The sequence below is a fragment of the Tachysurus fulvidraco genome, chromosome 7, assembly GCF_022655615.1.
Source record: "Tachysurus fulvidraco isolate hzauxx_2018 chromosome 7, HZAU_PFXX_2.0, whole genome shotgun sequence".
Lineage (NCBI taxonomy): Eukaryota > Metazoa > Chordata > Actinopteri > Siluriformes > Bagridae > Tachysurus > Tachysurus fulvidraco.
Genome location: NC_062524.1, coordinates 14,698,475 through 14,723,570, shown reverse-complemented (window position 1 = coordinate 14,723,570; position 25,096 = coordinate 14,698,475). Strand labels below are relative to the sequence as shown.

The following is a 25,096-nucleotide window of genomic DNA, read 5'->3' as shown; positions in this document are numbered from 1 at the left end:
TGTCTTTGTCTTTCTGTCTTGTTTGTCTTGTCCTACACTGTGTACACCTGGTTGCACAGATGCACTTTATGTATCTAGGACTAACTTACTAAGTCCGTAGCCCTGTCTTTGTTTTATGTAGCACCCTGATCCTGGAGAAACGTTGTCTCCTGTCACTGTGTACTGTAACAGCTATATATGGTTGTAATGACAATAAAAGCTACTTGACTTGATGTGGTCAGAGAGTCTGAAGTGTGGGAGTTGGGAGGCTTTGTATGCTCCTTTGCTGTTTGTATATGTAAAGTCCAATGTATTATATCCCTTTGTGGGAAATTCTATGTGTTGATGACGTTTTGGTAGAAAAGACTTTAAATATGCATGATTAAATCCCCAGCAGTGATGAGAAATCCGTTTGGTTGTGCTGTCTGTTGCTTTCTGATATCCTGGTAAAGTTTACTGAGTGCCTCAGTTCAGAAGCTGTTGTTAGCTCTGGGGAGATGTTAATAGCAACATGTAATATCACTGAAAATTCTATAGGCAGGTAGAAGGGTCGGCACTTGATAATAATGAACTCTACCAGCGGAGAACAGTGTTTGCGAACAACACCAGCATTTTGGCACCAAGCATTGCTGATATAAAAACAAATACCCCCACAACGAGTCCTATCTCCCTCAATACAGTCTCGGTCGGGACAGTAGCATGTTAGTGCAGCTAGCTGAATAATGAAGTAAAGATGAAAACATAACATTCTGTCACCTCACACGGTGCAGATCTTATAAGTTGTTTGTGGTTCATTCTATTAGTCAAGTCAAGTCAAGAAGCTTTTACAGTATTGTTATTACAACCATATATATCTGAAAATTAAAAAACACAGGAAGTTGTCCTGATAACCACGGCCCCTCTATTCCCATAGTGTATGATGTTGGAGACGCCACATCCAACCACAACCTCTTTGGACCCGATGTCAGAGGTGGAGTATAGAAGATAAGTGTTACAAGTGTTAGATGGTTGTTACCATAGTAACCTTGTATTCTTAGTATTTTAATCATTTATAAATATATATCTTAATGTCTCCTCAGTGAATAGCAAGCGATGGCGATCTGCTTGGGAGTCAAACTAACAGACTGCAACACAGAACAGGTGAGAATGAACCTTGTTCAGTTCAAACTGTAATTAAATCACCAGAAGCTTGAGCAGCAATCTCTCTGTTATCTGCATCTGATTTAGGGAGAATGGGCCTGTTATTATTATTATTATTTTTTTTTTTTTTCATTTTATATATATATATGTATATGTGTGTGTGTTTGTGTGTTGTGTATGTTTGAGTGTGTGTGTTGTGTTGTTGTGTTGTGTAACTATAATTTACAGTAAAATACCCAACAACAGTTCAGAGTAAAAATGAAGAAAGGTTTGTGAAACATTAAAACACAACTGAGTTTATAAACAGAAACCAGATCTTCTACATTAGTGTAAACGTCACAGGGGATTAAACGCTACACTGAATTAAATGAGTCTGACACGCGTGACGTGACACGTGACACCCACTCCAGTAGGAGGAGGAACCGGAAGTGTTTACTGTGGATGGGGAAAGAAGGTAAAAAGCATAACAGTGGGTTATTAGAGAAGCAGGAGGGAGTCACAGTGGATGACATGGGGTCTAAAAGTCAACATGGACCCGTGATTGTGGCGCTCATCGCGGTTATTTTCGCCGTTTCCGTTTCCGGTATCCGGTCAGAGCTGGTCTGTAAGTAAACAGAACAATGACTGTAAAACTCTGTACTTTTGCACACAGTTATTAATACACACCTAACACTTTATCAGTGTTTACAGATGAACAAATGAGCACAGTAACACCTCTGAACTGCGTTTCCACAGCAACGTCCCTGATTGTATCCTGTACACTGTTGCTGTAAAAACTCCATTTCCTACAATCCCCCGCGCTCCCCACTGTGTTTACTGTGTAGAAGTGAGAGTGTTTTCATCCTGACAGCTTTGTGTGTGTCTGTAGCTCCACAGGACAGACCACAGATTACAGACTGAACAGGACAAACACACATGTTATACAGGACAATAACTCACACACATGTTATGTGCACCAGGACTGTAAAGTTATTGTCATCTCTTATACACTCAATCTGATGATTAAATAATATAATTAGGGTTCAGTCATTAAAGCTGCTTTTGGACCAAAGTCCTGAACAGAACACAGTCACATATATACATGATAAGAAGAAGTGTGAGTGTGTGTGAGAGAGACTGTGTGTGTGACTATGAAGCATGTGACTACTAAGCATGTGACCATGAAACCCCTCAGTTCTGTGCTGTGAGTGTAATAAAGGGAATTAAATGAAAGCTCCTGTTATATTTAGAATATTTTAGAAACTCAGGGTGAGACATGATCTCAAACACACACACACACACACACACACACACACACACACACATACACACACACACACACACACATTTCAGCTTATTCTGTACAAATGATATAGATGTGAAGTTTTCAGTTAGATGAAACGAGTTTATTTAACACTTATTAAATCAGCATTGTTCAATCTGACCAGCCAATCAAAAGCTGCCTCAGGTGACATCATTATTGTTTACTTGGTTTCCTCTGTCAGTGTCGCGTCCCAGCCGTAAAAGTCCAGTGCTGAAGATGGACGAAGCTTTTCTCACCATCCTGAACGAGATTCAGAGTGATGTGATCCTCTCTGTACTGTCAGGCCTCTGTTACCAGGTTACTCACATGCACTCCCACATACACACACACACACACACACACACACACAGGGTTAGGCAAGAGCACTGGATAACATCTCTCTCTCTCTCTCTCTCTCTCTCTCTCTCTCTCTCTCTCTCTCTCTGTTTCTGTCTTTCTCTCATACCTCCCTCCCCGTGTGTGTGTGTGTGTGTGTGTGTGTGTGTGTGTTTCTGTGCACAGTGTTTTCCCCAGCCAGTGGGGATTGTACCCTCAGTCTCAGGGCCGGGGAATGTTTCAGCAGTGATCTTCACCGTGAGCACACAACATGCGCTAACGCTTCAGCTAAACAGCACACCGGCTAACAATGAGCTCTGCAGGTCAGCTCTACACACCTCTGTGTGTGTGTGTGTGTGTAATAATAATTATTAATAAATGGTGTATACATTTCTATAATATATATAATAATGTGAGTGGGATGTGGTAGCTCTACTGATCAGAAGGTCCTGAGTTCGAATCCCAGGTCCAACTACCTGCCACTCCTGGGTCTCTGAGCACTTATTCAGCTGTACAGATAAGATCAATGTTAGTCGCCCCTACTAAGGGCTTGTGTGTTTGGTGTGTGTGTGTGTGTGAATCCTGACACTGTGTGTAACTGTCCACAGAGTAAACTATCACTTTGGGGAGCAGGGGAACTACTCACTGTGGGTGAAGAACCTGAACAACCCCAACAACATCAACTGCACCATTGTCACCATCACAGAACCCATCAACAGCTCACTGCGTAAGACTCAGAACTGTTACTCATCAGACACGTCGTACATCAGACAGGTCGTACATCAGACGCGTCGTACATCAGACAGGTCGTACATCAGACGCGTCGTACATCAGACAGGTCGTACATCAGACAGGTCGTACATCAGACGCGTCGTACATCAGACGCGTCGTACATCAGACAGGTCGTACATCAGACGGGTCGCACATCAGACGGGTCGCACATCAGACGCGTCGTACATCAGACGCGTCGTACATCAGACGCGTCGTACATCAGACGCGTCGCACATCAGACGCGTCGCACATCAGACGCGTCGCACATCAGACGCGTCGCACATCAGACGCGTCGCACATCAGACGCGTCGCACATCAGACGCGTCGCACATCAGACGCGTCGCACATCAGACAGGTCGTACATCAGACAGGTCGTACATCAGACAGGTCGTACATCGGACGCGTCGTACATCGGACGCGTCGTACATCGGACGCGTCGTACATCGGACGCGTCGTACATCAGACGCGTCGCACATCAGACAGGTCGTACATCAGACAGGTCGTACATCAGACAGGTCGTACATCAGACAGCAGCTCTCATAAATCTGACAGTTTACATACAGATCTTTTATTACAAATAAAATTTAAAGTATTAAAAAGACTCAGAGTGAAACTAATAATAATTATCTGTAATAATCATAATAATATGCAATACACTGTGTGTGTGTGTGTGTGTGTGTGTGTGTGTGTGTGTGTGTGTGTGTGTGTGTGTGTGTGTGCGTGTTCAGCCCTGCTCATTGCGTTGGTGGTGTGTGGAGCAGTGTGCGCGTTGGCTGCAGTGTGGAGCTCAGCGATGAGGTGAGACATATTGTGAGTTTAATCACAGACACGCACACACAGACACGCACACACAGACACGCACACACAGACACGCACACACACGCGCGCACACACACACGCGCACACACACACGCGCACACACAGACACGCACACACAGACACGCACACACAGACACGCACACACAGACACGCACACACAGACACGCACACACAGACACGCGCACACACAGACACGTACACACAGACACTCACACACACACACGCGCACACACAGACACGCACACACACACGCGCACACACAGACACGCACACACACACGCGCACACGCACACACACACGCGCACGCACAGACACGCACGCACAGACACGCACGCACAGACACGCACGCACAGACACGCACACACAGACACGCACACACAGACACACACGCGCGCACACACACGCGCACACACAGACACGCACACAGACACACACACACACACGCACAGACACACACGCGCGCACACACACACGCGCACACAGACACGCACACACAGACACGCACACACACACGCGCACACACAGACACGCACACAGACACACACACACGCACACAGACACACACACACGCGCACACACACACACACACGCACAGACACACAAACGCACAGACACACAAACGCACAGACGCACAAACGCACAGACACACACAGACATACGCACACAGACACGCACAGACACACACACACAGCCACATGCACAGACACACAGACACAGACACACACACACTCTCTCTCTCTCACACACAGGCCGGAGATGAAATTTTTGTTTAAGTTTTTATTAAACACTGTTGCAGTGATGTGTACACTCTCAGTGGAAGGTGTGTGTGTCTGTGTGTATTCAGGCTGAACTTTGTCAGGAATCTTGTCCTGCATTTAGGAAGCAGCATGGAGGCTGAGAGACTCATCAACTCTGTGAGACACTTTCACTCATTCATCATTCCTCAACTTTCCTCATTAATCTTCACTAGACTTTTCATCTGTTCATCTTTGTGTCTGTCTGTCTGTGTGTGTGTGTGTGCGTGCGTGTGTCTGCGTATGTGTCTTTGTGTGTATGTGTGTAGGATCTTGGCTCTCCCAGCAGGATTGTGGAATCTACTGAATCTATCACTCCTCCCACCACCGGGAGACGCCTTCGCTCCCTAGACACATTCAGAGGGTGAGAGAGAAATATCCAAATTTAACTTTTGAAAACATCTCCCTTATTACTTACTTTAAATCTGTGTGTGTCTGTGTGTATGCACCTCTGTGTCTGTCTGTCTGTGTGTATGCACCTCTGTGTCTGTCTGTCTGTGTGTATGCACCTCTGTGTGTGTGTGTATGCACCTCTGTGTCTGTGTCTGTGTGTATGCACCTCTGTGTCTGTGTCTGTGTGTATGCACCTCTGTGTCTGTCTCTGTGTGTATGCACCTCTGTGTCTGTCTGTCTGTGTGTATGCACCTCTGTGTCTGTGTCTGTGTGTATGCACCTCTGTGTCTGTCTGTCTGTGTGTATGCACCTCTGTGTCTGTCTGTCTGTGTGTATGCACCTCTGTGTCTGTCTCTGTGTGTATGCACCTCTGTGTCTGTCTGTCTGTGTGTATGCACCTCTGTGTCTGTCTGTCTGTGTGTATGCACCTCTGTGTCTGTCTGTCTGTGTATGCACCTCTGTGTCTGTCTGTCTGTGTGTATGCACCTCTGTGTCTGTCTGTCTGTGTGTATGCACCTCTGTGTCTGTCTGTCTGTGTGTATGCACCTCTGTGTCTGTCTGTCTGTGTGTATGCACCTCTGTGTCTGTCTGTCTGTGTGTATGCACCTCTGTGTCTGTCTGTCTGTGTGTATGCACCTCTGTGTCTGTCTCTGTGTGTATGCACCTCTGTGTCTGTCTGTCTGTGTGTATGCACCTCTGTGTCTGTCTGTCTGTGTGTATGCACCTCTGTGTCTGTCTCTGTGTGTATGCACCTCTGTGTCTGTCTGTCTGTGTGTATGCACCTCTGTGTCTGTCTGTCTGTGTGTATGCACCTCTGTGTCTGTCTGTCTGTGTGTATGCACCTCTGTGTCTGTCTGTCTGTGTGTATGCACCTCTGTGTCTGTCTGTCTGTGTGTATGCACCTCTGTGTCTGTCTGTCTGTGTGTATGCACCTCTGTGTCTGTCTGTCTGTGTGTATGCACCTCTGTGTCTGTCTGTCTGTGTGTATGCACCTCTGTGTCTGTCTGTCTGTGTGTATGCACCTCTGTGTCTGTCTGTCTGTGTGTATGCACCTCTGTGTCTGTCTGTCTGTGTGTATGCACCTCTGTGTCTGTCTGTCTGTGTGTATGCACCTCTGTGTCTGTCTGTCTGTGTGTATGCACCTCTGTGTGTGTGTGTGTCTGTGTGTATGCACCTCTGTGTCTGTCTGTCTGTGTGTATGCACCTCTGTGTCTGTCTGTCTGTGTGTATGCACCTCTGTGTCTGTCTGTCTGTGTGTATGCACCTCTGTGTCTGTCTGTCTGTGTGTATGCACCTCTGTGTGTGTGTCTGTGTGTATGCACCTCTGTGTCTGTCTGTCTGTGTGTATGCACCTCTGTGTGTGTGTGTCTGTGTGTATGCACCTCTGTGTGTGTGTGTCTGTGTGTATGCACCTCTGTGTCTGTCTGTCTGTGTGTATGCACCTCTGTGTCTGTCTGTCTGTGTGTATGCACCTCTGTGTCTGTCTGTCTGTGTGTATGCACCTCTGTGTGTGTGTGTGTCTGTGTGTATGCACCTCTGTGTCTGTCTGTCTGTGTGTATGCACCTCTGTGTCTGTCTGTCTGTGTGTATGCACCTCTGTGTCTGTCTGTCTGTGTGTATGCACCTCTGTGTGTGTGTGTGTCTGTGTGTATGCACCTCTGTGTCTGTCTGTCTGTGTGTATGCACCTCTGTGTGTGTGTGTCTGTGTGTATGCACCTCTGTGTCTGTCTGTCTGTGTGTATGCACCTCTGTGTGTGTGTGTGTCTGTGTGTATGCACCTCTGTGTCTGTGTGTATGCACCTCTGTCTCTGTCTGTGTGTGTATGCACCTCTGTGTGTGTGTGTGTCTGTGTGTATGCACCTCTGTGTCTGTCTGTCTGTGTGTATGCACCTCTGTGTGTGTGTGTGTCTGTGTGTATGCACCTCTGTGTCTGTCTGTCTGTGTGTATGCACCTCTGTGTGTGTGTGTGTCTGTGTGTATGCACCTCTGTGTCTGTCTGTCTGTGTGTATGCACCTCTGTGTGTGTGTGTGTCTGTGTGTGTCTGTGTGTGTGCACCTCTGTGTCTGTCTGTCTGTGTGTATGCACCTCTGTGTCTGTCTGTCTGTGTGTATGCACCTCTGTGTCTGTCTGTCTGTGTGTATGCACCTCTGTGTGTGTGTGTCTGTGTGTATGCACCTCTGTGTGTGTGTCTGTGTGTATGCACCTCTGTGTGTGTGTCTGTGTGTATGCACCTCTGTGTGTGTGTCTGTGTGTATACACCTCTGTCTCTGTCTGTCTGTGTGTATGCACCTCTGTGTGTGTCTGTGTGTATGCACCTCTGTGTCTGTCTGTCTGTGTGTCTCTGTGTGTATGCACCTCTGTGTGTGTGTATGCACCTCTGTGTCTGTCTGTCTGTGTGTATGCACCTCTGTGTGTGTCTGTGTCTATGCACCTCTGTGTCTGTCTGTCTGTGTGTCTCTGTGTGTATGCACCTCTGTGTGTGTGTATGCACCTCTGTGTCTGTCTGTCTGTGTGTGTGTGTATGCACCTCTGTGTGTGTGTGTGTGTCTGTGTGTCTGTGTGTGTGTGTATGCACCTCTGTGTGTGTGTGTATGCACCTCTGTGTCTGTCTGTCTGTGTGTCTGTGTGCGTATGCACCTCTGTGTCTGTCTGTCTGTGTGTGTCTGTGCGTATGCACCTCTGTGTCTGTCTGTCTGTGTGTCTGTGTGCGTATGCACCTCTGTGTCTGTGTGTGTGTGTGTGTGTGTATGCACCTCTGTGTGTGTGTGTATGCACCTCTGTGTGTGTGTCTGTGTCTTTGTGTGTCTGTCTGTGTGTGTGTGTCTGTGTGTGTGTGTGTGTGTGTGTGTGTGTGTGTCTGTGTGTGTGTCTGTGTCTGTCTGTCTGTCTGTCTGTCTGTGTCTGTCTGTCTGTCTGTGTGTGTGTGTGTCTGTGTGTGTGTCTGTGTGTGTGTCTGTGTGTGTGTCTGTGTGTGTGTCTGTCTGTCTGTGTCTGTCTGTCTGTCTGTGTGTGTGTGTGCACCTCTGTGTGTGCGTGTGTGTGTGTGTAGGTTTGCTCTGGTGATTATGGTGTTTGTGAATTATGGAGGAGGACGTTACTGGTTTTTTCGACACGAGAGTTGGAACGGTCAGAACCCTATTTCTTTCTTTTTATTTATTTAAATATTATACCCTTTCTTTCTTTCTTTCTTTCTTTCTTTCTTTCTTTCTTTCTTTCTTTCTTTCTTTCTTCCATCCATCCATCCATCCATCCTTACATCCATCCTTCCTTACATCCATCCTTCCTTCCTTACATCCATCCTTGTGTGAGATAATGCAGATCAGTTCTCAGGATGTGTGTTTTCTCTCTGCAGGACTCACGGTGGCTGATCTGGTCTTTCCCTGGTAAGATCTCACAGGAAATATTTGAATGGATCTGATGTTCTAGTGAGAACCGTAACCACATGTTCCATGTTAAACTGTACTATAGAGCAGCATTAGAGTCATGTACTCATCATTTTTCTCTTCCTCCTCTTCTGTAGGTTTGTGTTCATCATGGGGACGTCTGTGTCTCTGTCCCTCAGCGGGTCTCTGGCTCGGGGACTGAGACGTTCTCGTCTGTTGATGAGAATCTTTTGGAGGAGTTTACTGCTCTTCATCATTGGAGTCTTCATCATCAACCCCAGTTACTGCAATGGACCTCGTGAGTCATATTTACTACATTAACACCACAAGGCTGATTGCAGTGAATTTTACACTGATTTTACTGAATCTGTGTGTGTGTGTGTGTGTGTGTGTGTGTGTGTGTGTGTGTGTGTGTGTGTGTAGTCTCCTGGGACACTCTCCGTATTCCAGGTGTACTACAGCGGCTGGCGTTCACCTACCTTGTGGTGGCCATGCTGGATGTTGTGACGTCTCGGATTCAACTGGGCGGATCGTCTACTGTGAGTCACACTGATGAAACTGTAACACAATTTATGTAACAGATTTCCAAAGAAATACAGAAAGAAGATTAGTGAGCGATTCTAAGTAACAAGTGAGCAAGGGAATGTGGAAAAGAGGGTATGAAGGAGAATAGTAGTGTCTGTGTGTGTGTTTGTGTGTGTGTGTGTGTGTGTCTGTCTGTGTGTCTCTGTGTGTGTCTGTCTGTCTGTGTCTGTCTGTCTGTGTCTGTCTGTCTGTGTCTGTCTGTGTGTGTCTGTGTGTGTGTCTGTCTGTCTGTGTCTGTCTGTCTGTGTCTGTGTGTGTGTCTGTCTGTCTGTGTGTGTGTCTGTCTGTGTGTGTCTGTCTGTGTGTGTCTGTCTGTGTGTGTCTGTCTGTGTGTGTCTGTCTGTGTGTGTGTGTCTGTGTGTGTGTCTGTCTGTCTGTGTCTGTGTCTGTCTGTGTGTCTGTGTGTGTGTGTCTGTGTGTGTCTGTGTGTGTCTGTGTGTGTCTGTGTGTGTGTGTGTGTGTGTGTGTGTGTGTGTGTGTGTGTGTGTGTCTGTGTGTGTGTGTGTGTGTGTCTGTCTGTGTGTGTGTGTGTGTGTGTCTGTCTGTGTCTGTCTGTGTCTGTCTGTGTGTCTGTCTGTGTGTCTGTCTGTGTGTCTGTCTGTGTCTGTGTGTGTCTGTGTGTGTGTGTCTGTGTCTGTGTGTGTGTGTGTGTCTGTGTGTGTGTCTGTGTGTGTGTCTGTGTGTGTGTCTGTGTGTGTGTGTCTGTCTGTGTGTGTGTCTGTGTGTGTGTCTGTGTGTCTGTCTGTGTCTGTGTGTGTCTGTGTCTGTGTGTGTGTGTCTGTGTGTGTGTGTCTGTCTGTGTGTGTGTCTGTGTGTGTGTCTGTGTGTCTGTCTGTGTGTGTGTGTCTGTCTGTCTGTGTGTGTGTGTGTGTCTGTCTGTGTGTGTGTGTGTGTCTGTGCGTGTGTGCATGTCTGTCTGTGTCTGTGTTTTCAGCATGCCCGGTGGTTTCCTATTCATGACCTGCTACTCTGCTGGCCAGCATGGGTGTGTGTGTTGATGCTGGAAACACTGTCTCTGTGTGTGACCTTCCTGCTGACAGTACCGACCTGCCCCAGGTGAGACCCCTACAGAACCTGGTTTCAAAACAAACACATCTGTACTTGAGTTATTTGTTTTTTTATGAAACTTCTTTGGGGTTTTAAGTTCTTGGGGTATTTTTTGGGTCTCTTTTTTTTCAGTTATTTGTTAAGTGCTTTGGAGGTCTGCTGTTGATTTATTGCTGTGTGTGTGTGTGTTGTAGGGGATATCTGGGTCCAGGTGGACTTGGAGATTTTGGACTTTACCCAAATTGCACCGGAGGAGCTGCAGGTTACATCGATCGCTGGCTGCTGGGAGAAAACCACATTTACCAAACACCATCATCTCGAGTAAATACACACACACACACACACACACACACACACAGACACAAAGACAGACACACAGATCCCTCCGTTTTTGCTCATTCTTTTGTCTCTCTCTCAGGTTGTTTACCAGACCACAGTCCCATATGATCCTGAGGGTGTTTTAGGAAGCATTAACTCTATCCTCATGGCTTTCCTTGGCCTTCAGGTACACACACACACACACACACACACACACACACACGCAAAAAAGAAAAAAAGAAATGAAACTCTGTATGTGTGTGTGTGCGCGTTTGTGCGCGCGTTTTACAGGCAGGAAAGATTCTCCAGCTCTACAGAGATCACCCCAGACAGATAATGACCCGTTTCCTCATATGGAGTTTTGTCCTGGTACACTGACTCTCTCTGGGGTTTACTGATTTTTATAGCATTTTATTTCATTAGAAAATGTTTCAGTTCTAAAATTAATTCATCACTTTATTTATCTTTAATTATATAAAATTATAGAATTTCATTGTTTTCTGTTGTGATTAAATCTCAAAATGATAGTTACAGTAGGAAATTCTCTCAATTTATTTGACTTATTATTATTATTATTATTGTTGTTGTTGTTGTTGTTATTAATATTATTATTAATATTATTGTTGTTATTCTGTAGGGAATCATCTCAGCCATTCTGACTAAATGCTCCAGAGATCACGGCTTCATTCCTGTCAATAAGAATCTCTGGTAAATCAGACTGAGATTTTCGACACGCTGTTGTTTTAAAGGTTTATTGACATGAACTGTGATGTATTTCATTGTAGGTATTAAATGTAATATTATGTAGTCATTATAACCTTTAAGCTGTGTGTGTGTGTGTGTGTGTGTGTGTGTAGGTCTCTCTCGTATGTGACGACGCTCAGCTGCTTTGCCTTCTTGTTGTTGATGTTGTGTTATTACACAGTAGATGTGAGGAGGTGGTGGAGTGGAGCACCCTTCTTCTACCCAGGTGAGCTCACCCGTAACATCTGTAACATCTGTGTGTGATTGACACACAGCCAGCAGAAATAAGCATTAAAACAGATTTGTCAGTGTTCATTAATAGACTTCCATTACACATATGCACTTCACATTCACACACACACCTTACACACACCAATTTGGAAAGGTTCACACAAAAGGTAATCACAAAGAAAGTGAAGGAGCTTCCTGAAGTTTACAGAAACAACATTAGAATGGAAAAAAGCTCCAGAGGCATAGCAAAGACCTGAAACATCGCCATCAGCACCTCATCCCAGACAGGCTTACCTCCAGAGACCTCAGCATGCTCTCAGACTGATGACCAGACAGGTAAAAGAGAAGTCAGCAGTCACACTGAAAGAGATTCAGGACAACATGAAAGCAGAGACAGCAGTTCCACAGAGACCACAATCATCTCTGTTCAGACACAAAAACTGTGTGAATGCTGAAGTGTTTAAATAGAACTCTGTTCATCTGTGCTGTCAGGTATGAACTCCATCCTGGTGTATGTGGGTCATGAGGTGTTTGAAGGTTACTTCCCATTCCGCTGGAAAATGTGGAACAGCCAATCACATGCTGAGCATCTGACGCAGAACCTGTTGGCCACATGTGTGTGGGTCCTGATTTCCTACATCCTCTACAGGAAGAAGATCTTCTGGAAAATCTAACGTCCTACATCACCACCACCTCACAACAGACCTCAATCCACCCAACCCCCTAACAATCCACCCCAATACCCCTCAGTCCACATGTGTGTGTACAAGAGAATTTTGAAGACACTACGTATTATAACTTACAGTATTTCATATATCTAAAGAAAACAGTGGCACTCATTTTATTTTTATTCAGGCAAGAAATAAGGAAATTTGAGTCTAATTCAAAATTTAAATCAAGAAACGAAGAACATTGCATCCGATTGCTTGCTGTATTTTAAATAATGCTAATAAATAGTTAGGTCCTGAGAGAACCTGCAGAACCCGTCAGAGCCACATTTAGCCCCAGTAGTAAAACAAAACAAATAAAAGTTTTTAAACTAGATGCTCTATCACTTTCTCCTCAGGGGCAGAGATGGGGCGGGGCTTAAGTGCACTCTGATCAGCCAATCAGAAACTTGACTCAGCTTGCACGTTAGCATTAATCTAATTAACTGATGTACTTAACATATTTTAGCCGAATGTTATTTAGCTAGTTCATTTTGTTAATGTGAATATATTATATAGTGTAATTAAGATCAGGATTGATCAAAGTATTGCCTTAAGCTCTGCCCTCACTCTTATTCTCTCTCATTAATTAGCACTGTTCTGGATCGATTTTTTCTTTCTGCTACAGTTTCCTCATTAACACCAAACCTTTCTGTGATAAAGCAGTTGGAACTGAATGGATAATTAAATAATAAACAGACGATATACAGATTAAAGAGGTGAGCAGTGGAGCATCTCAGCCAGCTGTGTAAATAATTTGAGGTTTTATCTCCTGTTACGCTGTAAAACTGTTTACTCAGCACTTTTATTGTTCCAGACACTAAAATATTATTTATTGTCAAATTGCCTACAGCTTAAAGAGTTTAGTAAAAAATGCCAATTTAGACCAAAATCTCAGTAAATGTTTCAGGTCTTAATGAAAGTGTTGGTGTGAATCCTGGATTAATGTACTGTGTTTATACTTTTACAAATGGCAACCAGTCTGTTTTTTTGGGGTGGGTTTTATCTCATTTTTATTTGAGTTCTGAAATAAAAGGTCATTTTGTGCTGATCAATGACTTAAGTATTCATGTTTCTCCTAAATGAATCATTTATATAAACCTGGGTCTGATTAGGTGACGACTCACTAATCTGAGCTAAACTTGCTAGCTAGCTAATGTTAGCGACGATCAGATCGCCTGCATTTGAGGGACGTTTCTTCTTTTTAAAATATATTCCTGCTTTCTATTATATATTAATTACTATTTATTAGGAAAAATAATGTATTTGAGGCTAAAAATAAAACTTATTACTAAAGTTACATTTCAAAGGCATTTGATATTTATTTCAAATATTTTAAATATATAAAGTTGACTTAAATTCGATGGTGGGATCTTCCACAATACTGAACATGTGAAACATTTTTAATAAAATTATTAAAATGAATTTTACTGTAAAATATTTATATGAAAAAGAAGGAAATTCAGTGAGTTAACACTTAAACACTAACTAGTTACATTTCACTTCATCTACTTAAATATATAATGTTTAAAATGAATTTATGATTCAGTTCGAGGAAATTGTAATAATAATAATAATAATTACTAGATTTGTAAAGTTCGTTGCGACAAACTTTGATGTCTTTGACAGTGCAAGTATTCGCAAAGGCCGGTGCTTTTTGGAGGCGAGTGGACAGAAAGATTGTGAAAGCTACTGGAACAATAGGGTGCCAATACTTTTGGAGGCGAGTGGACATGAGCATGTGACATGATCCGAATACCCGTGAGGCAGTTCCCCTCATTGGGCTGAGTGTTTTGATGTATGACATGCCCATGTTGTGCTAATTTTTGATTTTGCTTATTTTGGGGGCGGGGCTACACGTGACGTCAAGTGACGGCACCAGAATACCCGGTGGGGTGCCAATACTTTTGGCGAAAAGTGGCTACTGAGGGTTTGGACATTTCATGTCAATACTGCAGTCATTATGGGATTTTACTTATTATTATACTGAATAGAACACAGAGAGAGAAGTCGTGCCTGAGCTCTGCGTACGCTGCGTGAGAGCTTAGAGGAATTTTCGGAATTCCCCATTCAAGTCTATGGGATGTTTGATCATCGACTACGGCAAAACCGAAAATTCCGTCGGAACCCCGAAATAAAATTTCGTCCAGAGTAAGGTTCTAAAGAAAACTTGCCGAGTTATAAACCTCCAAGGTTTATAATGGAAGTCTATGGGAAAAAAGGCCACTTTGAGCTTCCGTACCGGGAATGCCCGAATTCCGACCGCTTAAAAGTAGGAGCAACCAACCACAGACCAGTGTCTACGACATATCCGAATTTGGTGCATGTGGCACGAATGCCCTAGTCCGCATTTTATTTCGTAGAAAGCCGGCTAAGAAAAAAATATAATAATAATAACAACTAGATTTGTAAAGTTTGTTGCGACAAACTTTGATGTTGGCTTTGACGGTGCAAGTATTCGCAAAGGCCGGTGCTTTTTTGAGGCGAGTGGACAGAAAGATTGTGAAAGCTACTGGATTGCTAGGGTGCCAATACTTTTGGAGGCGAGTGGACATGAGCATGTGACGTGATCCGAATACCCATCAGGCAGTTCCCCTCATTGTGCTGAGTGTTTTGATATGTGAAAATCGAAAGTATCAGGAATAAAATAGGTGACGCTCAACATACGAGAGCAACTAGTGACACAATCTCACCTAAGGCTTTACAGAGCTTTACAAGTACAGGACAGGAAGAGTTAGATAAACTTATATATAATACTTACCACATATAAATCAACAACATGTTCACTAGACCCCATCCCAACTAAACTACTGAAAGAAGTGTTACATAAAGCTGGTGAGCCTCTTCTTAATATCATTAATCTCGTCTCATTAATCTCTTAATATCGTTATCTTTAGGTTAGTTTTAGGTCGAAGTCTTTCAAGTTGGCAGTTATTAGGCCACTCATCAAAAAACCTAACTTAGATCCAAATGAACTATCAAATTACAGACCTATCTCACACCTTCCATTTATGTCTAAAATACTTGAAAAGGTTGTGTCTGTTCAACTGAGCTCCTTCTTACAGAAGAACAATATCTTTGAAGAGTTTCAGTCAGGTTTCTGGCCCCATCATAGCACAGAAATTGCACTTGTTAAAGTTACAAATGACTTGTTCTTAGCTTCGGACCAAGACTGTATGTCACTATTAGTTCTACTTGACCTTAGTGCTGCATACAAAATTACACAGGTATTCTTGGACAGGCTTTAAGTTGGTTTAGATCCTACCTGTCTGACCGATACCATTTTGTAGAATTAAATGGTGAATTCACTCTGCTTTTCTCGATATACATGCTTCCATTAGGGAACATTATTAGAAGACATGGGATTAGTTTCCATTGCTATGCTAACGACACACAGTTATATATCTCATCAAAACCAGATGAAATAGCCACAGTGTCCAAATTAACTCAATGCCTTAGAGAGATAAAAGACTGGATGAACTGCAATTTTCTGTTGTTAAACTCCGATAAGACAGAAATACTACTTATAGGTCCAAAAACCAGTGCACAGAAACTCTCACAACTTAACTTCCATTTAGAGGGATGTTCTGTTACTAGTAGCTCAACAGTGAAAGACCTGGGTGTTTATTAGACAGCAACTTGTCTTTTAAAAATCATATCGCCCATACTACCAAAACAGCCTTCTTCCACCTTAGAAATATTGCCAAGCTGAGAAACATCCTGTCTGTATCTGATGCTGAGAAGCTAGTTCATGCATTCATGACCTCTAGACTGGACTATTGTAATGCATTACTAGGTGGTTGTCCTGCATCTTTAATAAATAGGTTACAGTTAGTCCAAAATGCAGCTGCCAGAGTTCTCACTAGGACAAGAAAGTATGATCATATAACCCCAATTTTATTATCTCTACACTGGCCACCTGTTAAGTTTAGAATTGATTACAAACTGCTGCTACTTACCTATAAGGCTCTTAATGGTTTAGCTCCCATGTATCTAACTAGTCTTTTAACATGTTACAATCCTTCATGCTCTCTGAGATCACAAAACTCAGAACTTCTGGTAGTTCCCAGAATATCTAAGTCTACTAAAGGTGGTAGAGCGTTTTTTTATTTAGCTCCCAAACTTTGGAATAGTCTTCCTGATAGTGTTCGGGGCTCAGACACACTTTCCCAGTTTAAATGTAGATTAAAAACTCATCTCTTTAGTCAGGCATACACATAATACATCCTATAATATCATGCACCAGTACATCAGACCTGCACATTTTTATGAACAGCAGATATGTTAATCCCTCTCCACTGCTTCTCTCTTTGTACCCATCCCGAGGCATCCAGACACTGTACCAGCCCCCAACGTCCTCTGTGGGACGAAACCTTTTTACACGTCCACTGAGCCGAGGCCGACTCTAAGAATCCTGAGACATCTCCAGTTAGACTCTGTGATACTAAGGAGATCCGAAGTCCATGATCCTTACACCAATACAACATTTAACTGACTGTATATTACAATCACACCCCCAGTGTCACCCATATGAGGATGGGTCCCCCTTGAGTCTGGTTCCTCTCAAGGTTTCTTCCTTTACCAATTTAAGGGAGTTTTTCCTTGCCACTGCTGCCTGAGTCACCTCAGACTTGCTCATAGGGGGATAAATACATACAGATTGTGAACTATATATATCTAATAATAATCTTGAATTTTTTTATTCTGTTAATTCTTTATATTTTATTATTCGTTATTTCTTTTATTATTCCTATGTTTACCTTCTGCTCTATGTTCTATTTCGGAATTCCCCATTCAAGTCTATGGGATGTTCGATCGTCGACTACGGGAAAACCGGAAATAAGTAAGGTAAGGTCCTAAAGAACCTGAGTTTGGTGTAAATCGCTTGAAAACTTGCCGAGTTATAAACAAAAACAAAAGTTTATAATGGAAGTCTATGGGAAAAAAGGCCACTTTGAGCTTCCGTACTGGGAATGCCGGAATTCCGATTGCTTAGAAAAATACAAACTCTTGATAAATTTTTGGCTAAGAAGAAAATATAATAAAATTCTACAAAGCCAACATAATAATAATAATAATAATAATAATAATAATAATAATAATAACTAGATTTGTAAAGTTTGTCACAACAAACTTTGATGTTGGCTTTGACATCAGAATACACGTGAGGTAATTCCCGTCATTGGGCTGAGTTTTTTGATATGACATGCCCATGTTGTAATAATTTTTTATTTTCACGTGACGTCATCAGAATACCGGAAAGGAAGTTCCCCTCATTGTTCTGAGTGTTTTGATATGTCACATGTCAATGTTGTAAAAAGTTTTTTGATTTAGCATATTTCGGGCGGGGTTGCAGCACAACCGAAAGGCCAGTCAGCACACCAATATAAAACTTTGTTCAGAGTATCACCCTAAAGGAGCTGGCCGAGTTTGGTGTAGATAGTTCGAAAGCTTGCCGAGTTATAAACCTCCAAAGTTTACAATGGGAGTCTATGGGGAAAAAAGGTCATTTTGAGACCCGGTACCAGAAGTAATAGTAATAAAGTAATAAAGTAATAGCAACAAACTTCAGACCAGGTTCTACAACATATCCGAATTTGGTGCATGTGGCTCGAAAGCCCTAGGAGGAGTTACTCTTGATAAGTCTTTGTCAATCTTCCAAAGAAACATGCGAAAATTTTTTGCAGTTTTTTAACGACAAGATTGTGACTGTTCGAGCCAGAATATTGTTCACCCTTCTGCTGATATGTCTTCTTTCCCTGTGTGCCCCTCTGTTTTCAATCAGTTTGAGCCAGTGTCTCTTACTTATTTAAAAGACATCATTGATAAAATGAATCCATCTTGTTGTCCCTCAGACATTATTTCCCCAGATTTCCTAAAGAAAGTTTTTGAAACACTTGGCCCTAACATACTGACGATTGTAAATAGTAGTCTCATTCATGGAGTTGTACCCCTACATTTTAAACACGCTATAGTGGAACCACTGATAAAAAAACCTAACTTGGATTCATTGGTTCTTGCTAATTTTAGACCCATTTCAAAACTCCCATTTCTTTCCAAAATATTGGAAAAAGTTGTTTTTAGTCAATTATTAGCCTATCTAGACTTGCATGGCTTGCAAGAGTTGTACCAATCTGGTTTTAAATCACTTCACAGCACGGAAACGGCCCTGTTAAAAGTTTATAATGATTTATTATTGACCACTGATGCAGGTAACTATGCTGTTCTTATGCTGTTAGATCTTACTGCTGCGTTCGACACCATAGATCACAATATACTAATCTCTCGCCTTGAGTATTGTGTTGGTATAAAGGGTGCCGCATTAAATCTTATCTGGGTGAAAGAACTTTCTTTGTACGTCTTGGGGAATTTGTGTCTTCTACTGCATCTCTTGTATGTGGAGTCCCTCAGGGTTCCATTCTTGGACCCATTTTATTTTCTTTATATATATTACCTTTAGGGTCCATTTTTAGGAAACATGGCATTTCATTTCACTGTTATGCAGATGACTTGCAACTGTATCTGCCTTTGAAACGGAAGGATGCAAACTCTGTGGCACCTTTGCTGAGATGTCTTGAAGATAGTAAAGCCTGGATGGCCTCCAACTTCTTAAAGTTTAATGAAGATAAAACTGAAATCATTTTATTTCGACCTGGCGGTAAGATCAATACTCGTGATGTAGATCTGGGTGACTTAAAGTCATTTGTGAAGCCTGTTGTCAAAAACCTGGGGGTTTTAATGGATGGTGACTTTAAACTAGAAAAACAGATTAATTTGGTAGTTAAATCGTGTTTTTTTCAGTTAAGGCAATTATCTAAAGTCAAGTTATTTGTATCTTTTACTGTTTTTGAGAGGGTCATCCATGCTTTTATATCATCCCGCCTGGACTATTGTAATAGTCTCTATGTAGGCATTGGTGAGGCATCTCTAACACGCTTGCAAAGGGTACAAAACGCAGCTGCACGTTTATTAACGGGGACACGCAAACGAGAACACATTACACCTATATTGGCTTCCCTTCATTGGTTGCCCGTTCATTTTAGAATTGATTTCAAGATTTTACTTTTAGTTTTTAAATCATTAAATAAGATTGGTCCTAAGTATCTTTCAGACCTATTAAAGCCATATGCTCCATCCAGAGCACTTAGGTCTGCTGGGCAACTGCTTTTAGTATCCCCCAACGCAAGATTAAAGAGCAGAGGTGACCGTGCCTTTGCAGTAGCGGCCCCCAAACTCTGGAATAATTTGCCTTTGTACATTAGGCAGGCTCCTTCACTTGCTGATTTTAAATCACATTTAAAAACATATTTGTATGGTGCAGCATACAACGCAGTATGAGAGTTACCTGTTAGGAGTTCTTTTTAGTGTGTGTTACTAATTATTATTGTATTTATTGCATTTTTATTACTTTTATTTAGTTTTTATTTCTATTATTATTATTATTATTATTATTATTATTATTATTATTAATTATTTTATGCTTTTTTAGTTCTATTGTTTATTTTATATTGTTTGTACAGCACTTTGGAGAACACCTGCTGTTTTAAAAAGGTGCTCTATAAATAAACTTTGATTTGATTTGATTTTGTCTAAGCTTAAATAGAAAAACAGAATGCCAACATAATAATAGCTTATAGCGGAAATCAGAATGTTGGCTTCTACAAAACCAACATAATAATAAATATAGCTGCAAGCAGCGATTCCGGGGTCAAGCCGATCAGATGCGCTCAGAACATGTCGCTGATGAACCATACCAAGTTTCGATATGGCATTGCATTCGTAAAATATTGAACTTAACGTGAAAATCTAGTGGCCACTAGGTGACGCTGTCACGAAACATTGCGAAGTGTGTCACTGTGGTTCTGATTCTGATATTAGCACCCAATACTTGCAATTCTGGTTCTGATATTAGCACCTAATTCATATTGTGTGCCAACCCGCCCCTCAAATACTAGAATTTGTTTTGGACTGGTGTTTAGAGGGTTTGAGCTAGACACACCAAAGTTGTTATAGTAACTTATAAAACTGGCCTCTATATGTGTGCAAAATTTCATAACTTTCCTACGTACGGTTCTAGAAGAGGAAGAATAGAGTTCTAGAAGAGGAAGAATAATAATAAGAAAACTAACGATAACAATAGGTGTCTACGCTCCTTCGGGGCTTGACCCCTAATGGCAGCTCTAACTCTGATAACCTGCCGGGGGGACACATATATATTACACACATACACACGTATGCACACGTATACACACACACACGCGCGAATTCTGAGTATGGGTCACCATACTTAGCCGTACGTCACGTCACTTTCACTTTTTTTTAATAATAATCGATGTGTTTATGTGACAGTAATTGGTGCGGGGTCCCTTTAAACTGAATTGTGACTGCGCATGCGCATACAGAGCAGGACGTGTGCGGAAGTGTTCAGTATAGTGCGATGTTAGTTGATGTGTTGATATAAGTGTATAATATATAACATTAGCTACCGAAGCCCGTGATGATGACAGAATGCGACCCCGGGACACTGCGCGCTCTTCCCGGAGGAGCTCAGAGGATCTGCGGCTCTACAGAGTCTGTGCTCACGGAGCTGGAAGACGAGGAAGAAGCGCTGCTGTTACCGGGAACACAGAGCTGTGGCTCGGCCTCAACATCACCGGCACGGGCCGCTGGGGACAGGAGACACACACGGGACAGGAACAGCTCTAACTCTGATAACCTGCCGTCTCCTGGTGAGGGGAGGGGGCATACATATATATATATACACACACACACATACACACACTCATACACTCATATACACTCATATACACACACACACAGCTCTGATAACCTGCCGTCTCCTGGTGATATATATACACACATATAAATATATACACACACAAACACAGACAAATACATAATACAAAGGTGTAGCCTTTGGACGCAGAGAAAAGCATGCTTCCACCCACAACCTACAGAAGTGTTTGTTTATAAGCAGGTGATGGAAAATCACAAATCCAACACAAACTCAGCATCGTGTGAGCCAAATTTGACATACGTACACACACGTACGCGTACTTACACAAAGGTAGGTACACACACGTACAAACATGAACATGTTCGTGCTGGTACACACACGAACACACGTACACATACGTACACACACGTACGAACACGTACGCATACGTACACACACGTACGTATACGTACACACACTTATGCACACGTACACGTACTTACACACACGTACACGTACTTACACGTACACGTACTTACACACACGTACAAACATGAGCATGTATGCATATGTACACACACGAACAAACACGAACACACACATACGCACACGTACGCACACGAACGTACATGCACACACACATACGTACACACACATACACATGCACACACGCATACACACATGTACACATACGTACACACACATACGCGTGCACACACGCATACACACACGTACACACGCGTACACACTAGGGCTGGGACGATTCACTAATCTGGTGATTCAATACTATCCTGATACTTGTGTGCTGATTCAGTACATATTGCGATTCATTGTTAAATTGTGATTTTTGTTAGCATAATAAAGATTAGACAATGGCAAATACTTGATCGTACCCTTAAAGAGACTGAGTTATATTAACAAAAACAATGCATCACATTTTTTTCAGGAGCATACACATACATAGTGCATAAAGAACCTTGAACCATAAAACTTTCAAGTACCAAAAACCTGAATATAATATTTAAATGTGCAACAAAATAACTAAAAACAATACTCTCTGAAATAAAATAAAAGTGCTGTTAAACTGTTCCAATAAATAACCATAAATAAAAAAGCTCCAGAACAATTTATTTAAAATTGGACTAGATTTATTTCAATTTACATTGTCTGTGACTAAAGCAGGGTCTTTATCCATTCAATCGCTATACCACGAAGCAGCTCTGCAAGATTTGCCCCCGTGTGACTCTCATGAAAGGCTCTGGTTTGAGGCATGTGAGGAGACAAATACCAGTCATCTGTAATGTGATGGGCTGTCAGGGTTACATAGGACTCTGTAGCTCGCAATGTCCAGGCATCACAGCTAAGTGTGACTCGTTGAGCTTTGCTTAAACGTTTTTTTTTTTTACTTCTGACGCAACCTCGTCATAGATTTTAGGCACAACTGTCTGCAAAAAGCTTCCTCAATGGAATAACGTACCTCGGCTCCAAAGTATGGATCATATTTCAAAAACCTGCATTTTCCACAACGCTATAAGGTCAATTGTCTTTGCAGATAAAAAGAGCAATTGACTCTGTGGTGCATTTTGCCTTCCCCGAAGTGCATGGTAATTTACTCAATGTCACATCCAGAGTTTGTTGAGATGCTGCAGGTTGTTTGCCGTTCAGCCTGAAATTCAGCTCGGGATGGTGTCGAGCAAGGTGGGCACTCAGGTTGGTGGTATTGCCACAATATGCTATCACTGTATGGCAGAGTTTGCATACCGTTTGAGTCATGTCCAGTGCAGCTATTCTTGGCAGTGTGTACAATCCAAAGTGTCTCCACACTTGTGATTTAAAACGTGAAGGTGCATAAACAATTCTCAGTTTCCTCCTCTGCCTCTGCCATGGTTTAGCTTTCTCGTGCCAGTTTAAAATGTATACGACGTCGTCTAATACAGACAACAACAAAATACGTTTCGCCCTCTGTTGGAATAAAAGAGATAACCTCTTCCCACGACCTCTCTGGAAAAGTAAAATAATTAAATATCGATTCTGAGCTGAACAAATCGATCTCAAAATCGTTTTAAAAGAATCGCGATAGTTTGGTGAATCGATTTATTTTTCTCCCACCCCTAGTACACACAAGAAGCTTTTATTGTCATTACAACCATATATAGCTGTTGCAGTACACAGTGACCAGAGACAACGTTTCTCCAGGATCAGGGTGCTACATAAAACAAAGACAGGGCTACGGACTTGTAAGTAGTCTTAACCACATAAACGTGTGTACGTACACCAGGTGTCTAGCCCCACCCACTCCCCAGACAGAGACCTGATTAATAATTCCAGCAGCAGTGGAAACTTCTCATGGTGATCATGTGAGGTACGTGTGGTATGTATGTGTACGTGTGGTATGTATGTGTACGTGTGTGTATGTGTACGTGTGTGTACGTGTGAGTACGTGTGTGTATGTATGTGTACATGTGTGTACGCGTGTGTACGTGTGTGTGTGTGTATGTGTACGTGTGTGTACGTATGTGTACATGTGTGTATGTATGTGTGTGTACGTGTGTGTATGTGTACGTGTGTGTACGTGTGTGTTTGTGTGTGTGTATGTATGTGTACGTGTGTGTGTATGTGTACGTGTGTGTACGTGTGTGTTTGTGTGTGTGTATGTATGTGTACGTGTGTGTGTATGTGTACGCGTGTGTACGTGTGTGTGTATGTGTACATGTATGTGTACGTGTGTGTGTACGTGTGTGTGTACGTGTGTATGTATGTATGTGTGTGTGTGTATGTATGTATGTGTACGTGTGTGTCTGTGTGTATGTGTGTGTATGTATGCGTACGTGTGTGTACGTGTGTGTGTGTATGTATGTGCATGTGTGTGTATGTATGTGTGTGTATGTGTGTGTACGTGTGTGTGTATGTATGTGCATGTGTATGCATGTGTGTGTATGTATGTGTGTGTATGTGTGTGTACGTGTGTGTGTGTATGTATGTGTGTGTGTGTATGTGTACGTGTGTGTATGTATGTGTACGTGTGTGTGTGTACGTGTATGTATGTGTACGTGTGTGTGTGTGTGTGTACGTGTGTGTATGTGTACGTGTGTGTATGTATGTGTACGTGTGTGTGTGTATGTGTACGTGTGTGTATGTATGTGTATGTATGTGTGTGTACATGTATGTGTACGTGTGTGTATGTATGTGTACGTGTATGTGTACGTGTGTGTATGTATGTGTACGTGTATGTACGTTTGTGTATGTGTGTATGTGTGTATGTACACCATGTACGTACACCAGGTGTACGTACACACACACATACATACATACACGCATAAATACACACATACATACATACAAACACACATACATACACACACACACACATACATACACACATACATACATACACAAACGTACATACACGTACACATACATACACACACGTACACATACATGTACACACACATACATACACATACATACACACACGTACACATACATACACACACGTACACATACACGTACACATACATACACACACGTACACATACATACACACACGTACACATACACGTACACATACATACACACACGTACACATACATGTACACACACATACATACACATACATACACACGTACACATACACACACGTACACACACACACACACACACACGTACACATACATACACACACGTACACATACACACACACACATACATACACACACACGTACACACACATACACACACATACATACACACACATGCATACACATGCACATACATACACACACACACGTACACACACGTACGCATACATACACACACAGACACACACGTACACATACATACATACACACAC

At 42.4% G+C, this 25,096-nt stretch overlaps 2 protein-coding genes across 3 annotated transcripts in view; both read left to right on the top strand.

Moving 5' to 3' along the window:
• Positions 1 to 1,508: 1,508 nt before the first annotated feature.
• hgsnat (heparan-alpha-glucosaminide N-acetyltransferase) lies at positions 1,509 to 13,581 on the top strand. 2 transcript variants are annotated; one of them, XM_047816023.1, is made up of 18 exons: positions 1,509 to 1,723; positions 2,604 to 2,719; positions 2,924 to 3,060; positions 3,346 to 3,464; positions 4,237 to 4,306; positions 5,172 to 5,241; positions 5,391 to 5,485; positions 8,565 to 8,641; positions 8,868 to 8,898; positions 9,036 to 9,196; positions 9,322 to 9,437; positions 10,418 to 10,539; positions 10,725 to 10,851; positions 10,949 to 11,035; positions 11,140 to 11,217; positions 11,486 to 11,556; positions 11,706 to 11,818; positions 12,316 to 13,581. In XM_047816023.1, the coding sequence occupies exons 1-18, from the start codon at positions 1,561 to 1,563 to the stop codon at positions 12,495 to 12,497; spliced, it is 1,935 nt and encodes a 644-aa protein (XP_047671979.1). In that variant the 5' UTR covers positions 1,509 to 1,560; the 3' UTR covers positions 12,498 to 13,581. The 2 variants fall into 2 exon arrangements, with proteins under 2 accessions (XP_047671979.1, XP_047671980.1); XM_047816024.1 differs by lacking the exons at positions 1,509 to 1,723; positions 2,604 to 2,719; positions 2,924 to 3,060 and having other exon boundaries at positions 3,414 to 3,464; positions 4,237 to 4,318.
• Positions 13,582 to 20,770: 7,189 nt separating this feature from the next.
• The window catches only part of pi4k2b (phosphatidylinositol 4-kinase type 2 beta), a 12,322-nt gene continuing 7,996 nt past the window's right edge, over positions 20,771 to 25,096 (top strand). Inside the window, exon 1 of the mRNA XM_027156776.2 lies at positions 20,771 to 21,259. Within this exon, the coding sequence (XP_027012577.1) occupies positions 21,028 to 21,259 (232 nt within the window). The 5' untranslated portion in view covers positions 20,771 to 21,027. The remainder of the gene's footprint in view (positions 21,260 to 25,096) is intronic.